The 16,535-nt window shown below is 43.1% G+C and overlaps 1 protein-coding gene across 1 annotated transcript in view; it reads left to right on the top strand.

Moving 5' to 3' along the window:
• SLC15A4 (solute carrier family 15 member 4) overlaps positions 1-7,884 on the top strand; it is a 53,793-nt gene extending 45,909 nt beyond the window's left edge. Inside the window, exons 7-8 of the mRNA XM_042441796.1 lie at positions 3,829-3,987; positions 5,958-7,884. Coding sequence (XP_042297730.1) covers positions 3,829-3,987; positions 5,958-6,121 — 323 coding nt within the window. The 3' untranslated portion in view covers positions 6,122-7,884. The remainder of the gene's footprint in view (positions 1-3,828; positions 3,988-5,957) is intronic.
• The last annotated feature ends 8,651 nt before the right edge of the window (positions 7,885-16,535 follow it).

Below are 16,535 nucleotides of genomic sequence, written 5' to 3'. Positions count from 1 at the left end.
CACATCATCCTCCTAGTTTAGGGCTCTCCAGCCTCTTTGACTTGTGCTCAGGAACTGACCTGCAGCCAGAATAGTCATTTTTGCAGGGTATAAAATCAGTAGGCTTAATGTAACAAACAAAAAACCCAAGCCACCAAGTGCTGGGTATGGAAGTACAAATGCCCATATTTGAACTGGGGATTCCCTGCTGATCTTAATTGCTTTCCGGCATTGGTCCCTCTCATTCAGTTTGCTCTCCAAAGTTTTTGTTTCAACCTTCTGATTGTTATTTAACAGAGTAATAATGAGAAATTTGAGAGAGTCAGGACTTCCAGGAGAGTGGGGGTTTTGGTGTTTTTTTCTTTCTTTTTTGTCTCCTTTTTTGCAGGTTTGAACACTTCTATGGGCATGCAGAGCTGTGCTGTGAAGCCCTTCAATTTGCATAAGAAGTTGAAATGTAGTAATTATCCCTGCTTCTGCTTTGAAGAAACAGGAGTCCTTCCCCCCCCCCCTTTCTTTGTGTGAGGTGCTTTCCATTTCATATAGAGCAGAAACCTTGCTTTACTGTAAAAGAGCTTTGATCAGGCGATATTAGTTCCACTCTTAAAATGCACATGTAGGTCTTGTTTTAAGTACATCTCTCTTTGAGCAGTCACTGCCACAATCTTGTGCATGTAGTTTTGCCTCTCATGTTGCAGAGCAGAGGTGGGGGGAACATGTAGTCTTCCAGTTATTGTTGGACTACAGCTTCCAGAAGCACTAACCAGACCTACTGGAAGAGATCCCTCTCATCACCACCTTAGACATCTTTAAAAAGGCTGTCAAGATGGATCTTTTCCGGTGGGCCTTCCCAGACGGACCTCTCAAAGAAAGAAAGAAAGATAGTCCCATCCGCCTTCAATCTGCCCACTCCATCCTGTTTATTTTAGCTATATTACTGATGTAATTTTTAACTGTTAATGAATTTTACTATTTGTAATGGTGAGAGGGTTAACGGTTAATAGATGTTTTATTATGTTTTTATGCTTCTTGTATTTTTATCTCTGTTGTTATCCCACCTTGATCTGCAGGGAGAGGCGGGAAATATAAATACATATTATTTTTATATTATTATTATTATTATTATTATTATTATTATTATTATTATTGCCAGTGGTGAGGAAATGGTAGGAGTGGTAATCTAACAGTGTCTGGAGGGCCACATCACTCCTATCCTAGAAGGTGGAGGAAGAAAGAGAATAAATATCTAAATCTAAAATTCATATTTTGCCATTTTATTTTGGTAGTTAGATAAACTTGACAGAAGCAGAGGGGAATAGCTGTGCTAAGGACATGGCACTCCTGTAGCATGGCACTCCTGGATGCAAGAGTTCTGCCTTCTGTATTGAAATGATGACGGTATATAGGACTGTAACGTATTTTTGCTGCTCAGCCAAGGAGTGTGCAAGTGTGCGGGGAGCTGTATTCAACAACCCCTGGCACACTCCCAGGGCTGCACTCTGACACCAGGACTGACTCTGGCACTTCTGCTGCAGCAAGTTGGGCGAATTAAAAGGACAGTGGAGGCACATGCCTCATTTTGAAGGAGGAACTCCCAATGTTGCCCCATGCCAACATTGCCACCATTGCTGAAACTAATTATTGTTCTTTTAATATTGTGAAGCCGCTCTGAATCCCAGTTCTGGGAAAAGAGCAGGATACAAATAAATTATTATTATTATTATTATTATTATTATTATTATTATTATTATTATTAAAACGAAGGGTGGCAGGTACTACAAAAAGCAGTGAGGGTATGTGTTCATTCAGCCTGTGGGCACCAAGACTTATGCGGGAGCTAAAGCCAATGATATGACTTCAGTTGCAGTGTTGGGGGGGGGGGTGTTGGCGCATGGTTGTATATTGTCAGCAGCCTTCAACTCTTCAACCATGAGTGAGCAAAGTGAGAGCTATGGACAGCATATGGTCCCTGAAACCCCAAAGTGCCCTCCGCTACATCCACATTATTTTGGGGAGAGATTTTTCATGCCAAATTCATGCAGAACACATAAAATTACTCATACATACAGCATTTGCCCCCCCCCCCCCCCCACTTTGCTTTTTGTTTCAACTGTAAGCTGTAACACTGCACCACAACATACCAGTGCAGGCCACGGAGGGGTGTGCAGAGGTGAAAATGGGCCTCCACACCATTGCCCATCCCTCTCTTAAACCAAAGGGTTGGTTTTTTAAAATCATTTTTATTAAACATAAACATAGTTACCCACAAATTTTATAGATATATATAAAACACGAACTTGGGACTATGGTGTATTGTTATTTTATTATAAAATAAAATTATTATTATTTTGTATTGGACTGTTTTACTATAAGCCGCTTCGGTCCTAATCGGAGTAGGTGGGATATAAATAAAAGATTATTACTATTATTATTATTACACAAACAATAATAACAGTGGCAAACAATGACAACACTAAACTACTGAACAAAAATAAACATACACTATTGACTAATGGGATGTGTGCCACTATTTCTCTACTTTATATATGATAAAATATTTATGCCTCTACAACATAAAAAACTATTATTTTACAAAACCTAAATCTGATTCATATTCCCAGTGAAACTGCAAACATGTAATAAACAGTTTCCAGTCTTTCTTAAAATTATTCAAAGATCCACACTGTAAATGTGTACATTTCAGCAATCATCTTAATCAGCCAATCTTCTTGTATTGGCATGTCGGTCTCCTTCCATCTGAGCATATACAGTCGACCCTTCTTATATACGGATTCTTTATACACGGATTCAAGCATCCACGGTTTGAAAATGTTCCAAATAAGTATAAATTTCAAATATCAAACCTTGATTTTCCATTTTTTATAAGGGACACCATTTTGCTATGTCATTATATTTAATAGGACTTGAGCATCCACGGATTTTGTTAACCACGGGGGATCTTGGAACCAAACAAAGATCCACTGTGTTATTCTTGCTGCTGTGATCATACTTCTTATTTGATCCATCAACATTCCAAGCAGAAAAATCTCTGGTTTCATCTGTATCTTGACATCAAAAATGTCCTCTATCATTGAATTAATTTTGAGTCCAGTATTTCTGTGCCTTATCACAGGTTCACCGCATGTGAAAGAAATACCTTATCTTCTGTTCTACATTTGAACTGTTCTTATACATTTTCAGTAATCTGTCTGGTGTTAAATACCATTGATACATGATTTTATAAAAGTTCTCCCAACTGAAGTGTTGTTTTAAGTTTTCCAGTGTATAACACGTGGGATCAGGAACTTCAGCCCTGGGTCAGAATTCAACCCTCTAGGGATTTCTGTCTTGCGCTCTGAGATTTCCCATATGCCCACAGGATCATGTTTTAGTGGCTTCCCAGCTTTTGTAGTTTTTAAAAGCGATTATAAAAAGTTGGACTTCTTCTCTGAAGACTTTAATACTGGCAATAAAAGTGTGTAGCTAAAATATACTGGCATGTTTGCCTTTGACCCCTGTCACCACTGGAATGTGAACCCTGAGAACAACTCTGAAATGGAATTTGGCCCATGGGTCGAAAGAGGTTCTCCATCTATGTATAATAGGGTATGGAATGCTTCACTATGACAATCTCATTCATAAGAGCAGTCCTGTGAAGGTAGGTGAGTTGCACATCCGACTATATTGATGTGGTGACAGGAGGGCAAGTGCGGCTTACTGATTATGAATATGTTTTATCTTTCAAAGCATTTTGAACTCAGGTTTCCACATCCCTTTGCACATGTCAAATGCTGCCCAAAACAATAGATGATGTCCTATGTCAATAACTCCTTGTTCTTTTCGTTGCAGGTCTGGAATTCGCATATTCAGCTGCTCCCAAGACTATGCAAAGTGCTATTATGGGTCTCTTTTTCTTTTTCTCTGGAGTCGGATCTTTTGTTGGCTCGGGGCTTCTGGCATTGGTGTCTATTAAATCCATTGGCTGGATGAGTAATCACTCGGATTTGGGTAAGGTGGCTTCCCCTTTTCCTCAGTGTTTCGGTTCCAGCTTGCTGGAGAAAAACAAAGCAGAATGCTTACTCTGAAGCATCACACATCATAATTTTAAAAATCGTCTCTTGCCTCCTGCTTATTGAAGTTGCAGTTTTCAGCTTCAGCTTTTGCTGGGTGAGACTATTAAAAGCCATAGCAGGCTTACATAGGAATTCCAAGATTTTCCTCTAATAATTCCATAATGTTTGAGTCTGTGCCACTGTTGGGAAGCCATAAGATGCTACTAAACATCAGAGAAGTGGGAGAATACCTCATTGGGCTTGTTGGTGTCAATTATGCATTTTTTCTTGATCATGTCCTGAGCTAAGAATAGGCAGTTAGTCATCCTGAACCCATTGCCAGGGCAGGGATGGGAACTCCCAACCTGTGCAGCCCATGAGGTTCCCCGTTTGCCCTGCAAGCTTTTTCTGCTAGTATCTCCAGTCGGTGATAGGAGATAGAATAATATTAGGAATGGAATCTCCATGTTCAAATGCAGTTGGTAGGGAGGTAGACAACATGGGAAGCCTTTATTCCATTAACAACTGTGGGAGGCAGAACGCTGGGCTAGGTACACCTTTGGTCTGATATTGTAGGACTCTTCTGTTCTACCATCATGCAGTTACTATGAAGGAAATAGGTTTGATTCAACAAGAAAACCCTGCATGCAGGGCCTATGACCAGAAGGGAGTGACCCAAGTGCCATTATTTTCTTAGGATAATTGCTCTTTTTTCCTCTGCCTGCCTTCCCCACCTTCACAATACAGCTGTCTCTTAACTGCCTTAGCTCAAATCCTCTTGCCGTTCTAATTTTCCTGGCTGCTTAATTTATCCACAGATACTCAAGTGCCAGCCGCTCCCTTGAAACAATGAATTTCTTTTCTCTGCTGAGATTTTATGGAGTTCACATCTTGATCTGTAAAGGGAAAATTACTACTTCTTAAACACTCATGCTCTTCAGATGAAATATATTGTGTTTTAAATGTCAGCTGAACGCCTCTTTGTGCTCTTAGTGCTTTTGATTATAAATTCATTTAATTGAATCCTCAGTTTCAGTCATTTAAAGTAATTTCACCTTGATGCACAGGCACAAGTGAGACTGGGGAGTTTCTGCCTCCCTACCCCATATTTGTCTGTTTCTGTATAATAATTTTAATAGTCTATTTGGCTAACCCTCCTTGAAGCCCGATGGCCTCTGTTTATTATTATTATTATTATTATTATTATTATTATGTTTATTTATACCCTGCCTTCCTCCCAGCACAGGGACTCAAGGTGGCTTACAAATCTAAAACATTCCAAGTTACAACACTATAAATATGCAAAATACAAGCTTAAAAAACAATTAAATGATACAAACAATTAAAACAATTTATATCCTGGTGGGTTTGGACATGCAACAGTAATAGGAGCAGATTTTATAAACAAAGAGTAATATTCAATTAATAATACTCCTCTTTAGTTTAGCAGTAGCCCAGTGTGCACCATACAACTTAGAAATTTCAAAGCAAGGCTGAGGGAGTGTGCCACACGTCTGAGTGATCCTGGAACCTACCTGTAGCGTTGGGCTGAAAGGTGAGGCAACATGGCTCGCTGCAGAAACAAGGAGAGGGAATTTTCCAGAATGTAATGCAAAGTGGAGAGCAGGAAGCAAAATCGGTAGGTTCAAGATTCCAAGACAAGCAATGTAGTGCCCACCAAGTAGTGGCTACAACTCCTATGATCCCTGACCATGGGCCATGTTGGTACAGCCAATGGGAGTTGTAGTCCAAAACATCTGGAGGGCACCAAGTTGCCCTGCCATGCATTAGCGTGCTTCCGTTTTGACAAAATATGGCTAGATTCCCATTGTGCGGACTTGAAGCTTCATTCTCATGCAACTGAATTAGTTTGTTTTATTTGTGTTCTTCTGGCAAGGATTTAATCTGTCCCTTTGTTCTTCTCAGGTAACATAAATGGCTGTCATTTAAACTATTACTTTTTCCTGCTGGCGGCCATCCAAGGAGCGACCCTTCTGCTTTTTCTTATCGTATCTGTCAAATATGACCGTCAAAGATCCCGGACTAATGGACCCGCTTCTGGTGGGCGAACCAGACAAGATTTGCAGTAGAAGAGGGTTTGATCGGATTGACTAGTGTGTGCTAACCATTGAATCCATCATTCTGCGAGAGTCTTAAATGTATGAGCAGTGGGACATTTTCTTTAAACTTGCATGATGATTAATGTTGACTTCTTGTCTCATACCACGCCCCTTCCCTGCATTCCCTTGTAAAGGTAGGTAAGTGCCTTATGTTTAGCAAGATGATTTTCTTTGTCTTGCCCTGTGCCCTGAGGTGTGGCATGACACCTATTTTTCCAGTGCATTACTCCTTGGCGTCGTCGGCCTGCCACGATTATTCCAAGCTGTTTTCTCCCATTTGTTAGTGCCAGAAATGGATAGCCTTTGGAAACAGAGCTCACAAATGACTGCCACTTTGGAAGCATTTCTGGTCTGTTATGAAGGACTTTGAAAGAAGCGGATGAAAACGCCGATTGCCTTTTCCTTTTTTTCCTCTCCCTACAATTAAAATTTCTCCTTAGTGGAGCAGCTAAAGAGACGGATTGAGAACTATCTCTTGTTCAGCCCAACAGGTTGGAGAATTGATTCTGTTGGCTATATGGGAATGAGATGTGGGAGAATTCCTGCACTGGATAAAAAGGGATGGAACTGATACGTTTGTGCTTTTCAGAAGAGAAGACGCTACAGCCTTTGCAAACGATTTTGTGCAGACAGATGGTATTTCGGCTGCTAAATGGCATGGTTTGTTTTTGTTTTGTATTGGGATTTTTTCCCTTTTGTACACAAAATAATTTTTGGATCTAAAACTGAGCTGGTATCAAAGTTTTCTTTTTTTTTTTTTTTTCCTTTCTTTTTTGTGTCTTACCTTGAATTATCCTTTTCTAAAGTGGGAATTTAAAGGTTTCCCATCATTGAGAAAATGACTATGCTTTTCTTAAGTAAACCTGTTGCTTCCAGGTTATTGGTTCCCTTTCCTACTGAACAGCTGATGTGCAGTAAGGAGTAGTAAAGTCAAGGATTGGAATCCGCGTTGTAGGAAGGGTGAATGGACACCCTCAGGAGCTCAGTGATCCATTGGTGGAGAAATAGGTAGCATTACTTTGTGGAAATGAGCCCACCACAAATAGCCATCATGAGCTAATATGATATCCAAGAATTATGTGTCACCAAGTCTTTGGGAGGTATCTGTTGAGATGTTGAACTGTAACTTCCCCGAGTGACAACTAGCCACCATAGAAAAAGGTGGAAAACGGTAGGAATTGCAGTAGACTAACATCTCCTGTGTGGATCCCAGTTCATAAAAATCTGCTATTAAAAATAGCTGACTTGCAGAGTCCGAAAGAACACACTATATAGAGCAATCCTGAACTTTTAGTGATTGTTTTTAGAACCGTACAATTATGAATGAGTTTCCGCAAGGCCTTTCTCAACTCTAGTAATAACCTATTACTACTAATTTCAGCCAACACGTACCTGGCGAAGAAGAAAGTTCATTATTTCCCACAGGGCCTAATTTTAATTGTATGTCTTCTGTCGACTTCGGTGGCAGTGACAGCAGAGCAATATGTAAAGCAGCGTTTTGCACAGAAATAATGGCATCCACTGGAGACAAAAAGAAATAACTTCATTTAATAACGGATTGGTTTTTAAAAGGTTTTCTTTGGTCTTTAATTTTTATGCATATTTAAACATGGGGGGGAGGAGGCGAAGCTTTGGTTTACTTATTAAATCAAATTAATTTAAACAAAACTGTTTACAAAACCCTTGTGCTATGAGCCTGTGTTCTGAAGTAAAATAAAAATAGGCTACATATATTCCATTGTTGTCTGTTTTTCTCTTTCTGCTTTGGAACTCTGTGCATAGTGCCTTCTATCCAGAGCTAAGAATTGTCTCTTTTTTGCGCTATAGCTCCCAATTTTGCCTGTGCCTACTTAAGGCAAAGCTCTGCCTCCTTCTCTTAATGGAGTGCAAACTGCTTTGCATTTTGAACTCGGTTTACAACAATTGAACTAAACCCAAGAATGAAGGGGGGGGGATGTGGGAGGAAGAAAGAGAACCTGGGACATTTTTGAAGCAGCCGAGAAAGTGGGGTGATAGAATATTAATCAGGAGTGTCCATACCAAATCAGGACAGCTAGAAGGTATGAATTATATTTACCTCTTATGTCTGTATAGTGTACAAATGAGAAATGAAAAATGCAAAGCAAGGATCAGATCAAAGATGCAGCATTTCATGTGTAACCCCAACAATAAAACCACCTGTAGGAAGAAAACAGTGCAAAGAAATACGTTTCAGAAAGTAAAAATGGCCACAGGTCCCTTAGAGCTTGCTTCTCCTGAACTAAAAGCACTAATAAAAACCCCACAGAGCTCAGGAAAGTTACTTTTTGGGTAACGTCTCTCAGAATCCCTTCAACCATAATGACCAGTTTTCTAATCTCTGGGAGGAAAAAGTTCCTAAAATGTTTCCGGAAATCAAGAAAATTTTCCTTGGTGCCAGAGAGATCATAAGGAGCTGGATCCATTTTTAGTCCCATTTTTAGAGTACAGTAAATCTGTTGAGATCAATAGTATTTATGTGAGTGATGATTAGCAAATCCCATTCGTTTCAGTTGGTCTACACTTGCTGTTGTGGTGGTGGTGCGCTTTCAAGTCGTTTCCAACTTATGACCACCCTAAGGCATTTGCCTGTCATGGGGTTTTGGCAAGTTTCTTCATAGGGGGTTTGCCCTTGCCATCCTCTGAAGCTGAGAGAGTGGGACTTGCCCAGTGGGTTTCCATAGGGAATTCGAACCCTTGTCTTCCAGTGTCTTAGTCCAACACTCAAACCACTATGCCATGCTGAGGCTAACATTGGATTTAGCCAACCAGTGGCAATGATTCAGCTCTCCAGATGATGTAGCTTCCTGCAGATCTCACATTTCTGATCCATGAATGCCCTCCAGATGTGGTTTGACTGCCAAGTCCCAGCCTCCCTGGTCAGCCAAACACATCTGGAGGATCCCAGGGACCAGAAATTGGAAGAATTTGTAAGATGCTTCCTCTTGCATACCATACCAGATTGAATAGACTTTCTGAATTTCTTGTCAAACTGTGTGCCTGCAAAGAAATGACCATTCTGCATGCTCACTTCATTTTGCGTAGGCCTGTGTCTTCCATTTAGTTTTTGCCTGGGTCAAACTTGTCCCAACCTAAAGCACTAAATCAGATGTATTTTTAAACTTATTTATGTTTTCAAATAGAAAATAGCTTGGCACTGCCCCAGTCGCTAGCAATTATGACCATTTATGAAGATTAATTTGTCACTTGTCAAAAAACAACATTCTCTCTCATTCAAAGGTGTCACTTTCTGCCAGCTTGTGCGTATATCTTTTCTGTGTCTTTTCCCTTCCCTGCTCCACTTCCAGAAGGACTTATCAATTAAATTTATGGCTAATTAAAGAAATACCTTGACATGCATCATTTAAGATTTACCATTGATTTGGCTTCACAGATCGATTTAATGTAGCATAAACATTACTCGCACTTTGAGAGATGTTTTGTGAGCTAACCACCGCAGGAGTTTGTAAATTAATAAATTAAGGTAGAATCCATCTATTCAACCCTTCTCCCACCTGAGCGTCCTCCAGTCTGTTGGGACCCCATTTGGATACCCTTCAGATCAGCCGCTTTCCAGCCTGGTGCCCTCTAGATATTTTGTATACAGTTCCCATTAATGCCAGCTAATGTAGTCAATGACAAAGGATAATGGGAGCTGAAGTCCAAGGTTTCAGGAGGGCATCAGGTTGGGGAAGACTGGTTCACTTGTTTGACTACAACTCCTATCATGCCTTCCTAATCATGGACTATGCTGCCTGGCGATACTGGTTGTCCATGATTGGGCATGATAGGAGTTGTAACCATATCTGAAGGACCAGCCCAGGTTAGGTGGGCGGGGGGTGTGTGTGTTGCCTTGGTCCACAAGAACACCTTGTCTCTCACCAGGAACCACATCCGACAAACTTCTTTTATCGAGTGTATTTACCTGACCCTGAAGGCTAGGGACAGTCTAGGGATTCTGTTGGTGTATCGGCCACCCCGTGCGCTAACGGACTCCCTTAACGAGCTGACACAGCTGGTTGCGAAGCTGATGTTGGAGACGCCCAGGCTGTTAGTCCTGGGCGACTTCAACATCCCCTTCGCGGCCAACTATGTTCCATCCGGTGCGGCTCGGGAATTCATGGATACCATGGCGGCCATGGGCCTGTCCCAGCTGATTACAGGTCCAACACATTTTGCGGGTAATACACTGGATTTGGTTTTTTGTACGGATGCGGAAAATCGGTGGGCGGAAATAACTAATATTTCCCCCCTGCCATGGACGGATCATTTCCTCATGGAGGCAAAAATCAAGGCTTCTACCCAGATCCCCCCCGGGGGTGGAGGACCTATTAGGATGGTCCACCCTCGAAGGCTGATGGAACCTGAGAGGTTCCAGGAAACCTTAGAGGGGCTCATGGTTGGAAATGACGGCAACTCTGTTGATGCCCTGACTGGTATCTGGAATACCGGTCTCTCTAGGGCTATACACAGTATCGCTCCCAAGCGCCCTCTCAGGCCTGCTTCCAAACATAAGCCCTGGTATACGGAAGACCTCCGGGCAAGGAAGCGGGTCCTGCGACGGCTAGAGCACCGCTGGCGGAAACACCTACGCTTAGCCGACAAGGCTCTCCTAGACCGCCTTTTGGAGGACTTTGGAGAGGCAATACGAGCAGCTAAGAACTCGTTCTATGGTGCTCGTGTCGCGTCCGCGGAGTCGCGTCCAGCAGAGTTGTTCAGGGTAGTCAGGGAGCTAACTCAGCTCCCTCCTGCCCTAAACCAGATCCTTGAACCTTCAAAGGCCTGCTGTGACCAATTTAACAACTTCTTCGCGGATAAAACCTCTCGGATAAGCGAAGGTCTTAACGCCGACATTATCGCAGAACCTAGGGTAGAGGCATCCAGAGCCTCCATGGACTCCATTAAACTGGATCAGTTTGAGTTGGTTAGTACTGATGATGTGGACAAGATCCTTGGAAGCGTTCGGAAGACAACCTGCTCCCTCGATCCCTGTCCCTCATGGCTAGCGGCTCAGGGGGGACCGGTGGTAACCTCGTTGTTACACCGGATTATAAATACATCTGTGAGGGATGGGCAATTTCCATCCAGCTTGAAATTGGCCACTGTAAAACCGCTGTTAAAAAAGCCCTCCCTCGACCCCCTCATGCATAGTAATTATCGGCCAGTCTCACTGCTGCCATTTTTGGGGAAGGTGATCGAGAGGGCGGTTGCAATCCAGCTTCAATCGATCTTGGATGAAACGGATTATCTGGATCCATTTCAAACTGGCTTTCGGGCGGGTTACGGGGTGGAGACGGCCATGGTCGCCTTGGTCGATGATCTCCGTCTGGGCATCGACAGGGGAAGCGTGTCCCTGTTGGTGCTCTTGGACATCTCAGCGGCTTTCGATACCATAGACCATGGTATCCTTCTGGAGCGCCTGGCAGAGGTGGGAATCGGGGGCACTGCGCTCCAGTGGTTCCGGTCCTACCTCTCTGGGAGGTTCCAGATGGTGCAGCTGGGAGACGTGTGCTCCGATAAGAGGGCCCTTACATCTGGGGTCCCTCAAGGAGCCATTTTGTCTCCCATGCTTTTCAACATTTACATGAAACCGCTGGGAGAGATCATCCGGAGACATGGGGCGCGGGGTTATCAGTACGCTGATGACACCCAAATAGTCTTCTCTATGTCTCCGACTGATGCAGTGACCGGGGATGGCATCTCTTCTCTCATGGCATGCCTGGAGTCAGTAATGGGCTGGATGAGGGAAAACCGACTCAGTCTGAATCCAGAGAAAACGGAGGTGCTCGTGATAGGTTCTCCTGGCCCGGGGATGGCGGTGGTTCCACCTGTCCTGAACGGGATCACGCTTCCCGTAAAGGACTCGGTACGCAGTCTGGGGGTGCTTCTTGACTCGTCGCTTCACCTTACATCTCAGGTGGATGCGACGGTCAGGAGCACCTGTTATCAGCTTCGGCTGATTCGCCAGCTGCGTCCCTACCTGGGCCAGAGGGACCTTGAAACGGTGGTACATGCTCTGGTAACCTCTCGTTTGGATTTCTGCAACGTGCTCTACATGGGGCAACCCTTGTACCATACTCGGAAGCTACAATTGGTACAGAATATGGCAGCCAGACTGGTCACTGGCACATCCAGGGCCAGTCATATAACACCTGTACTTAAAGATCTGCATTGGCTGCCCATTCGCTTCCGGGCGCAATACAAGGCGTTGGTTATAACCTATAAAGCCCTACATGGCTTGGGCCCAGGATACCTTGAGGACCGCCTCTCCCCATACAATCCGCCCCGCACACTCAGAACATCTGGGCAGCAGCTACTGAGGGTACCTGGGGCAAGACTAGCCTCCACTTCAAGGAGGACATTTACCATCTCGGCCCCAACCCTCTGGAATACGCTGCCCATAGAGCTCCGCTCGGCTACCTCCCTAGCCCAGTTCAGGAAGGATTTAAAAACCTTCCTGTTTAATCGAGCGTTCCCCGATACGAGCTCTAGCTAGTGCCCCCCCCCCCGATAGCCAACGATGAGCTGGCTAGTATCTGATTTTAATGTACATTTTAATGTGTTTTATTGTCTTTGTGTATTGTATATTGTATATGTTTTTATGCTGTGCACCACCCTGATTGGAAGAAGGGCGGTATACAAATAAAGCATTTATTTATTATTATTATTATATGGTGCGTGGCATCAGGGCGCTCCTCTGGTGCTGCATTTAGATTATGCAGTGCCAAAGGAGCACTGTAAAGCCATGGGGCTGGCAGCTATGGTTCCCTTTCCAGGACACAAAAAGGAGCTGCTTTTTGCGCAGCGGAAAGGCCAGATTGGGGCTGTGGCTTGCGGTTGCTGCAGCCCCAATCTGGCAAAGATGGAGGCGGCTGCAGGCCGCCCCTTCAGGGGTGGAATGCACAGCCCCTTCGTTTCCAAAGTAATGTTAGTATTGATAAATTAGAATTTACCGTAACAATTCCAAGCTCTGGGATTTAGCCAAGCTTTCAATTCTGTTGCCCCACTGCCTGCCTGTTGGTAACTCCTTGAAAGTAGAAATTGTTATTTTCACTGTACACATATAGGATTCCCTTCCTTTTTAAAAAAAAAATTGTAAAGATTCATACCTTGAATATTGATTATTATACAACACATAATTCTATATATATATATATGTCTTCCATTCTCTTACAGTTTGTCTAAATATCTTTAATATCCCACCTCAGTGCTCCCCTTCCCCGGAGCCATTCCCACCCTTATAATCCATCCAAAATCTCAGTTCCTCTCATGGAGGTAATTGTCCATCTTTTTTCCTCAATACTTTCTCAATAAATTCTTTCCAAATTCCATCAAAATCACTTCTTTTCCATAATCCCTTTTTTATTTTCAGTTTGCATGTCAATTTATCATTAATTGCTAATATTATCACTTGTTCCCAAACTTTTTGTACATATTTACATTGCCACCACATATGCATATATGACCCTACTTCTTGACAACCTCTCCAGCAATTTTTTGAATTCTTATTATTATTATTTCCTTCTTAAACAACATGGCCAAGACCCTATTCACTCATTCTGTGATGTAAAATTACACAAGTGTAGCTACACTGTACTGAGCCATTGCTGATCATGCATTGAACAAGATGACCGTGCAGTCTCCCACCGAATAATTCTCACAGCTAAGGAATGCACTTTCTAAGCGTCCCAGGCTGTGTTTCTAGGCTGGTGCAATGCCGTCTTGTGGCTTGCCCATTACCAAATAGGATGCTACTCATTGCACAGCCACAGAGAATGTCCGCCTGCTTGTGTAATGGTATTGACACCTGGGGAAGTTGCGAAGAAGATCCCAGCCTGAATTTGCTACTAGTCTGTGTGATATATAATTTCAAAAAATATGTTAGAGTGGACCGTGTCTCCATTTTTTAATCTGGTACAATGATGCCCCAGGTATCTATTTGCAGAGATGTGCCTGCTGTTCCTGAGTTTAGAGTTCACCGGCAAGTGAGTAGAGTGAGAATTTCAATTCATGGTTGCCTCAGCTAGCAATAAAATCAATTCACAACCAACTAGAGGCCCATCTGAAAGGAAGCAGACTTCCATTTTCAAACGGAGAGATGATGCAGCAGAGCCAGCCAATGTTTCTGTTCTCGCCACCTTTTCCTCCTTGAGGCAACCAGCCAGTGCTAGTACCTGGAATTTTTCATTTCCTTGGAGAAGTGAGAGTCACCACATGTATGCTGGGTCCTTACCCTTCATGGCTCCTGAAAGCAGTTAGAAGGAAGTTTCTTTTTTTATTATTTTTTAGAAAACACTTTATTCATTTTAAAAACACAATGTACAGTTCCACACCTTCAACTTAGAATATAAAACAAATGTACACCCATCTCATGTTACACTTTGACATTCCAAAGCTTTCCGACTCCTTCATTCTAATTCCTTTCAACTTCTTTCAGTCTCTCCACCCATCTCCTACCTTCTACTATTCCACTTCCCTCTCTCTTTCTTCTTTCTCCTCCTTCCCATCTCTCACCTTCATCCACTTACTCAAACCCTCTTCTACATACATATTACAACCTTCACACATACTTTACCTCTCTCTCATCAAATACCTTTTAGTTTACTTCTGCAGCAAGGGAAGTTTCCATCCTGCCTAAAGGTGTTAAGGCCAATATTGAAAACACCTCCCTGAATCCCACCAGTCTAAACTGGCCAATCTCTAATATTCCATTTTGGGGCATGGTCCTGTAGCATGTGGTGGCTTTGCAGCTCCAGGGGCTTCCAGATAAGATGCATTAGCCAGATCCATTTCAATCTGGCATATAGGACGGAGACAGCTATGGTCACCTAGGTGAATGACCTGCTCAAGGACCTGGACAGGGGGAGTGTGTCCCTTTTGGTCCTCCTGGACCTCATTGGTTTTTGGTACCATCAACCATGGTATCCTTCTGGGCTGGTTCTCTGGGATGGGACTTGGGGGCACTGTTATGCAGTGGTTCCGGTGTTTCTTGGAAGGCCAAACTCAGAAGATGGTGTTGGGGGACTCCTGTTTGACCCCTTGGCTGTTGGCCTGTCGAGTCCCCCAGGGTTCTGTTTTGTTCTCCATGCTGTTTAACATCTCTATGAAACAACTGGGAGAGTTTGTCCAGTATTTTTTGTGGGTTTTTCGGGAACATGGCCACATAACCTGAAAAACCCACAAAAAACTATGGATGCCGGCCATGAAAGCCTTCGATTTCATCCAGTGTTTTGGGATGCTGACGACACCCAGCTCTATCACTCCTTACGATCTGTGTCCAAGGAAGCTGTCTTGGCACTGAACCAACGTCTGTTGCCAGCACTAGCATTTTTTATGGGCGGGGGGAGTGTTTTATTTATTTTAACACTTTTGTATGTTTTTAAATGATTTTATCTTGTTTTAATTGTGTTGATTTTAATAGTTTTTAACGTTACATGGAGGATGTTGCTTGGTTTCCTGCTGTGAGCCACTTTGGAGAAAGGTAGCATGTAAATTAAATAAGTTCCCTGGAAACAGAGTTTAATTTGTACACGGTGTAGAAGAAAATGCAGTCCTGGTAAATAGAATGATAAAACTGCAACAAGCAATCTGATGTTGACTGATGCAGTTATTGTAGATTCTTTAACATTCTCTGTTGTTTATTCAAGTGTTTTTCCTGGGGCACAGCTGGGGAATCTTTAGCCCTCCAGATGTTTCAGACTCCAACCCCGCACAGCCTCTTACCATCAGCCAAGCTGGTTTAAGTTTCTGGGAATTCAAGTCAAAAGCATGTGGAGGACGAAAGTTTCCCATCCCACCCTTCCGGCTCTAGAGATGCCCAGGTTCAAATCACCACCACGCATGAAACTTACTGGGTAGCCTTGGACCAGGCACTAGTACTACCATTCAGCCTTGCTTTCCTTGCAGAATTTCTCTGAAGATGAAAAGGAAGGTACTGTGTACTGCATAGGTACAGCAGTAAGAGGGAAGAAAGTACAGGCCCTACAGTTGTTATATTGTCAGTTCCATTTTCTCCAAGTAGTAATTGACAAACCCACTATTTGCCCAGTTCTGTGTGCACTCTCTGTGGTTCACTGCACACTCAGTTCTTCCATACGCAATAAAGAACACATCTGTCTTTTTCTGTCTTCGAAAGAAAAATTTGGTAGTCGGATAGCACAATGCTGTGCATGTTTGCTTCATAACAGCGGTGGAAAATATGTGGCTTGCCAGATGGTATTGGACTACAATTGGTCAGGCCCCACCTGGAATACTGTGTCCAGTTCTGGGCCCCACAATTCAAAAAGGAGATTGAGAAACTGGAGCGTGTCCAAAGGAGGGCGACTAAAATGGTGAAGGGTCTGGAAACCATGCCCTATGAGGAATG

Source organism: Sceloporus undulatus, chromosome 10, assembly GCF_019175285.1.
Source record: "Sceloporus undulatus isolate JIND9_A2432 ecotype Alabama chromosome 10, SceUnd_v1.1, whole genome shotgun sequence".
In the NCBI taxonomy this organism is placed as follows: Eukaryota; Metazoa; Chordata; class Lepidosauria; order Squamata; family Phrynosomatidae; genus Sceloporus; species Sceloporus undulatus.
This window is presented reverse-complemented; position numbering and strand designations above follow the sequence as displayed.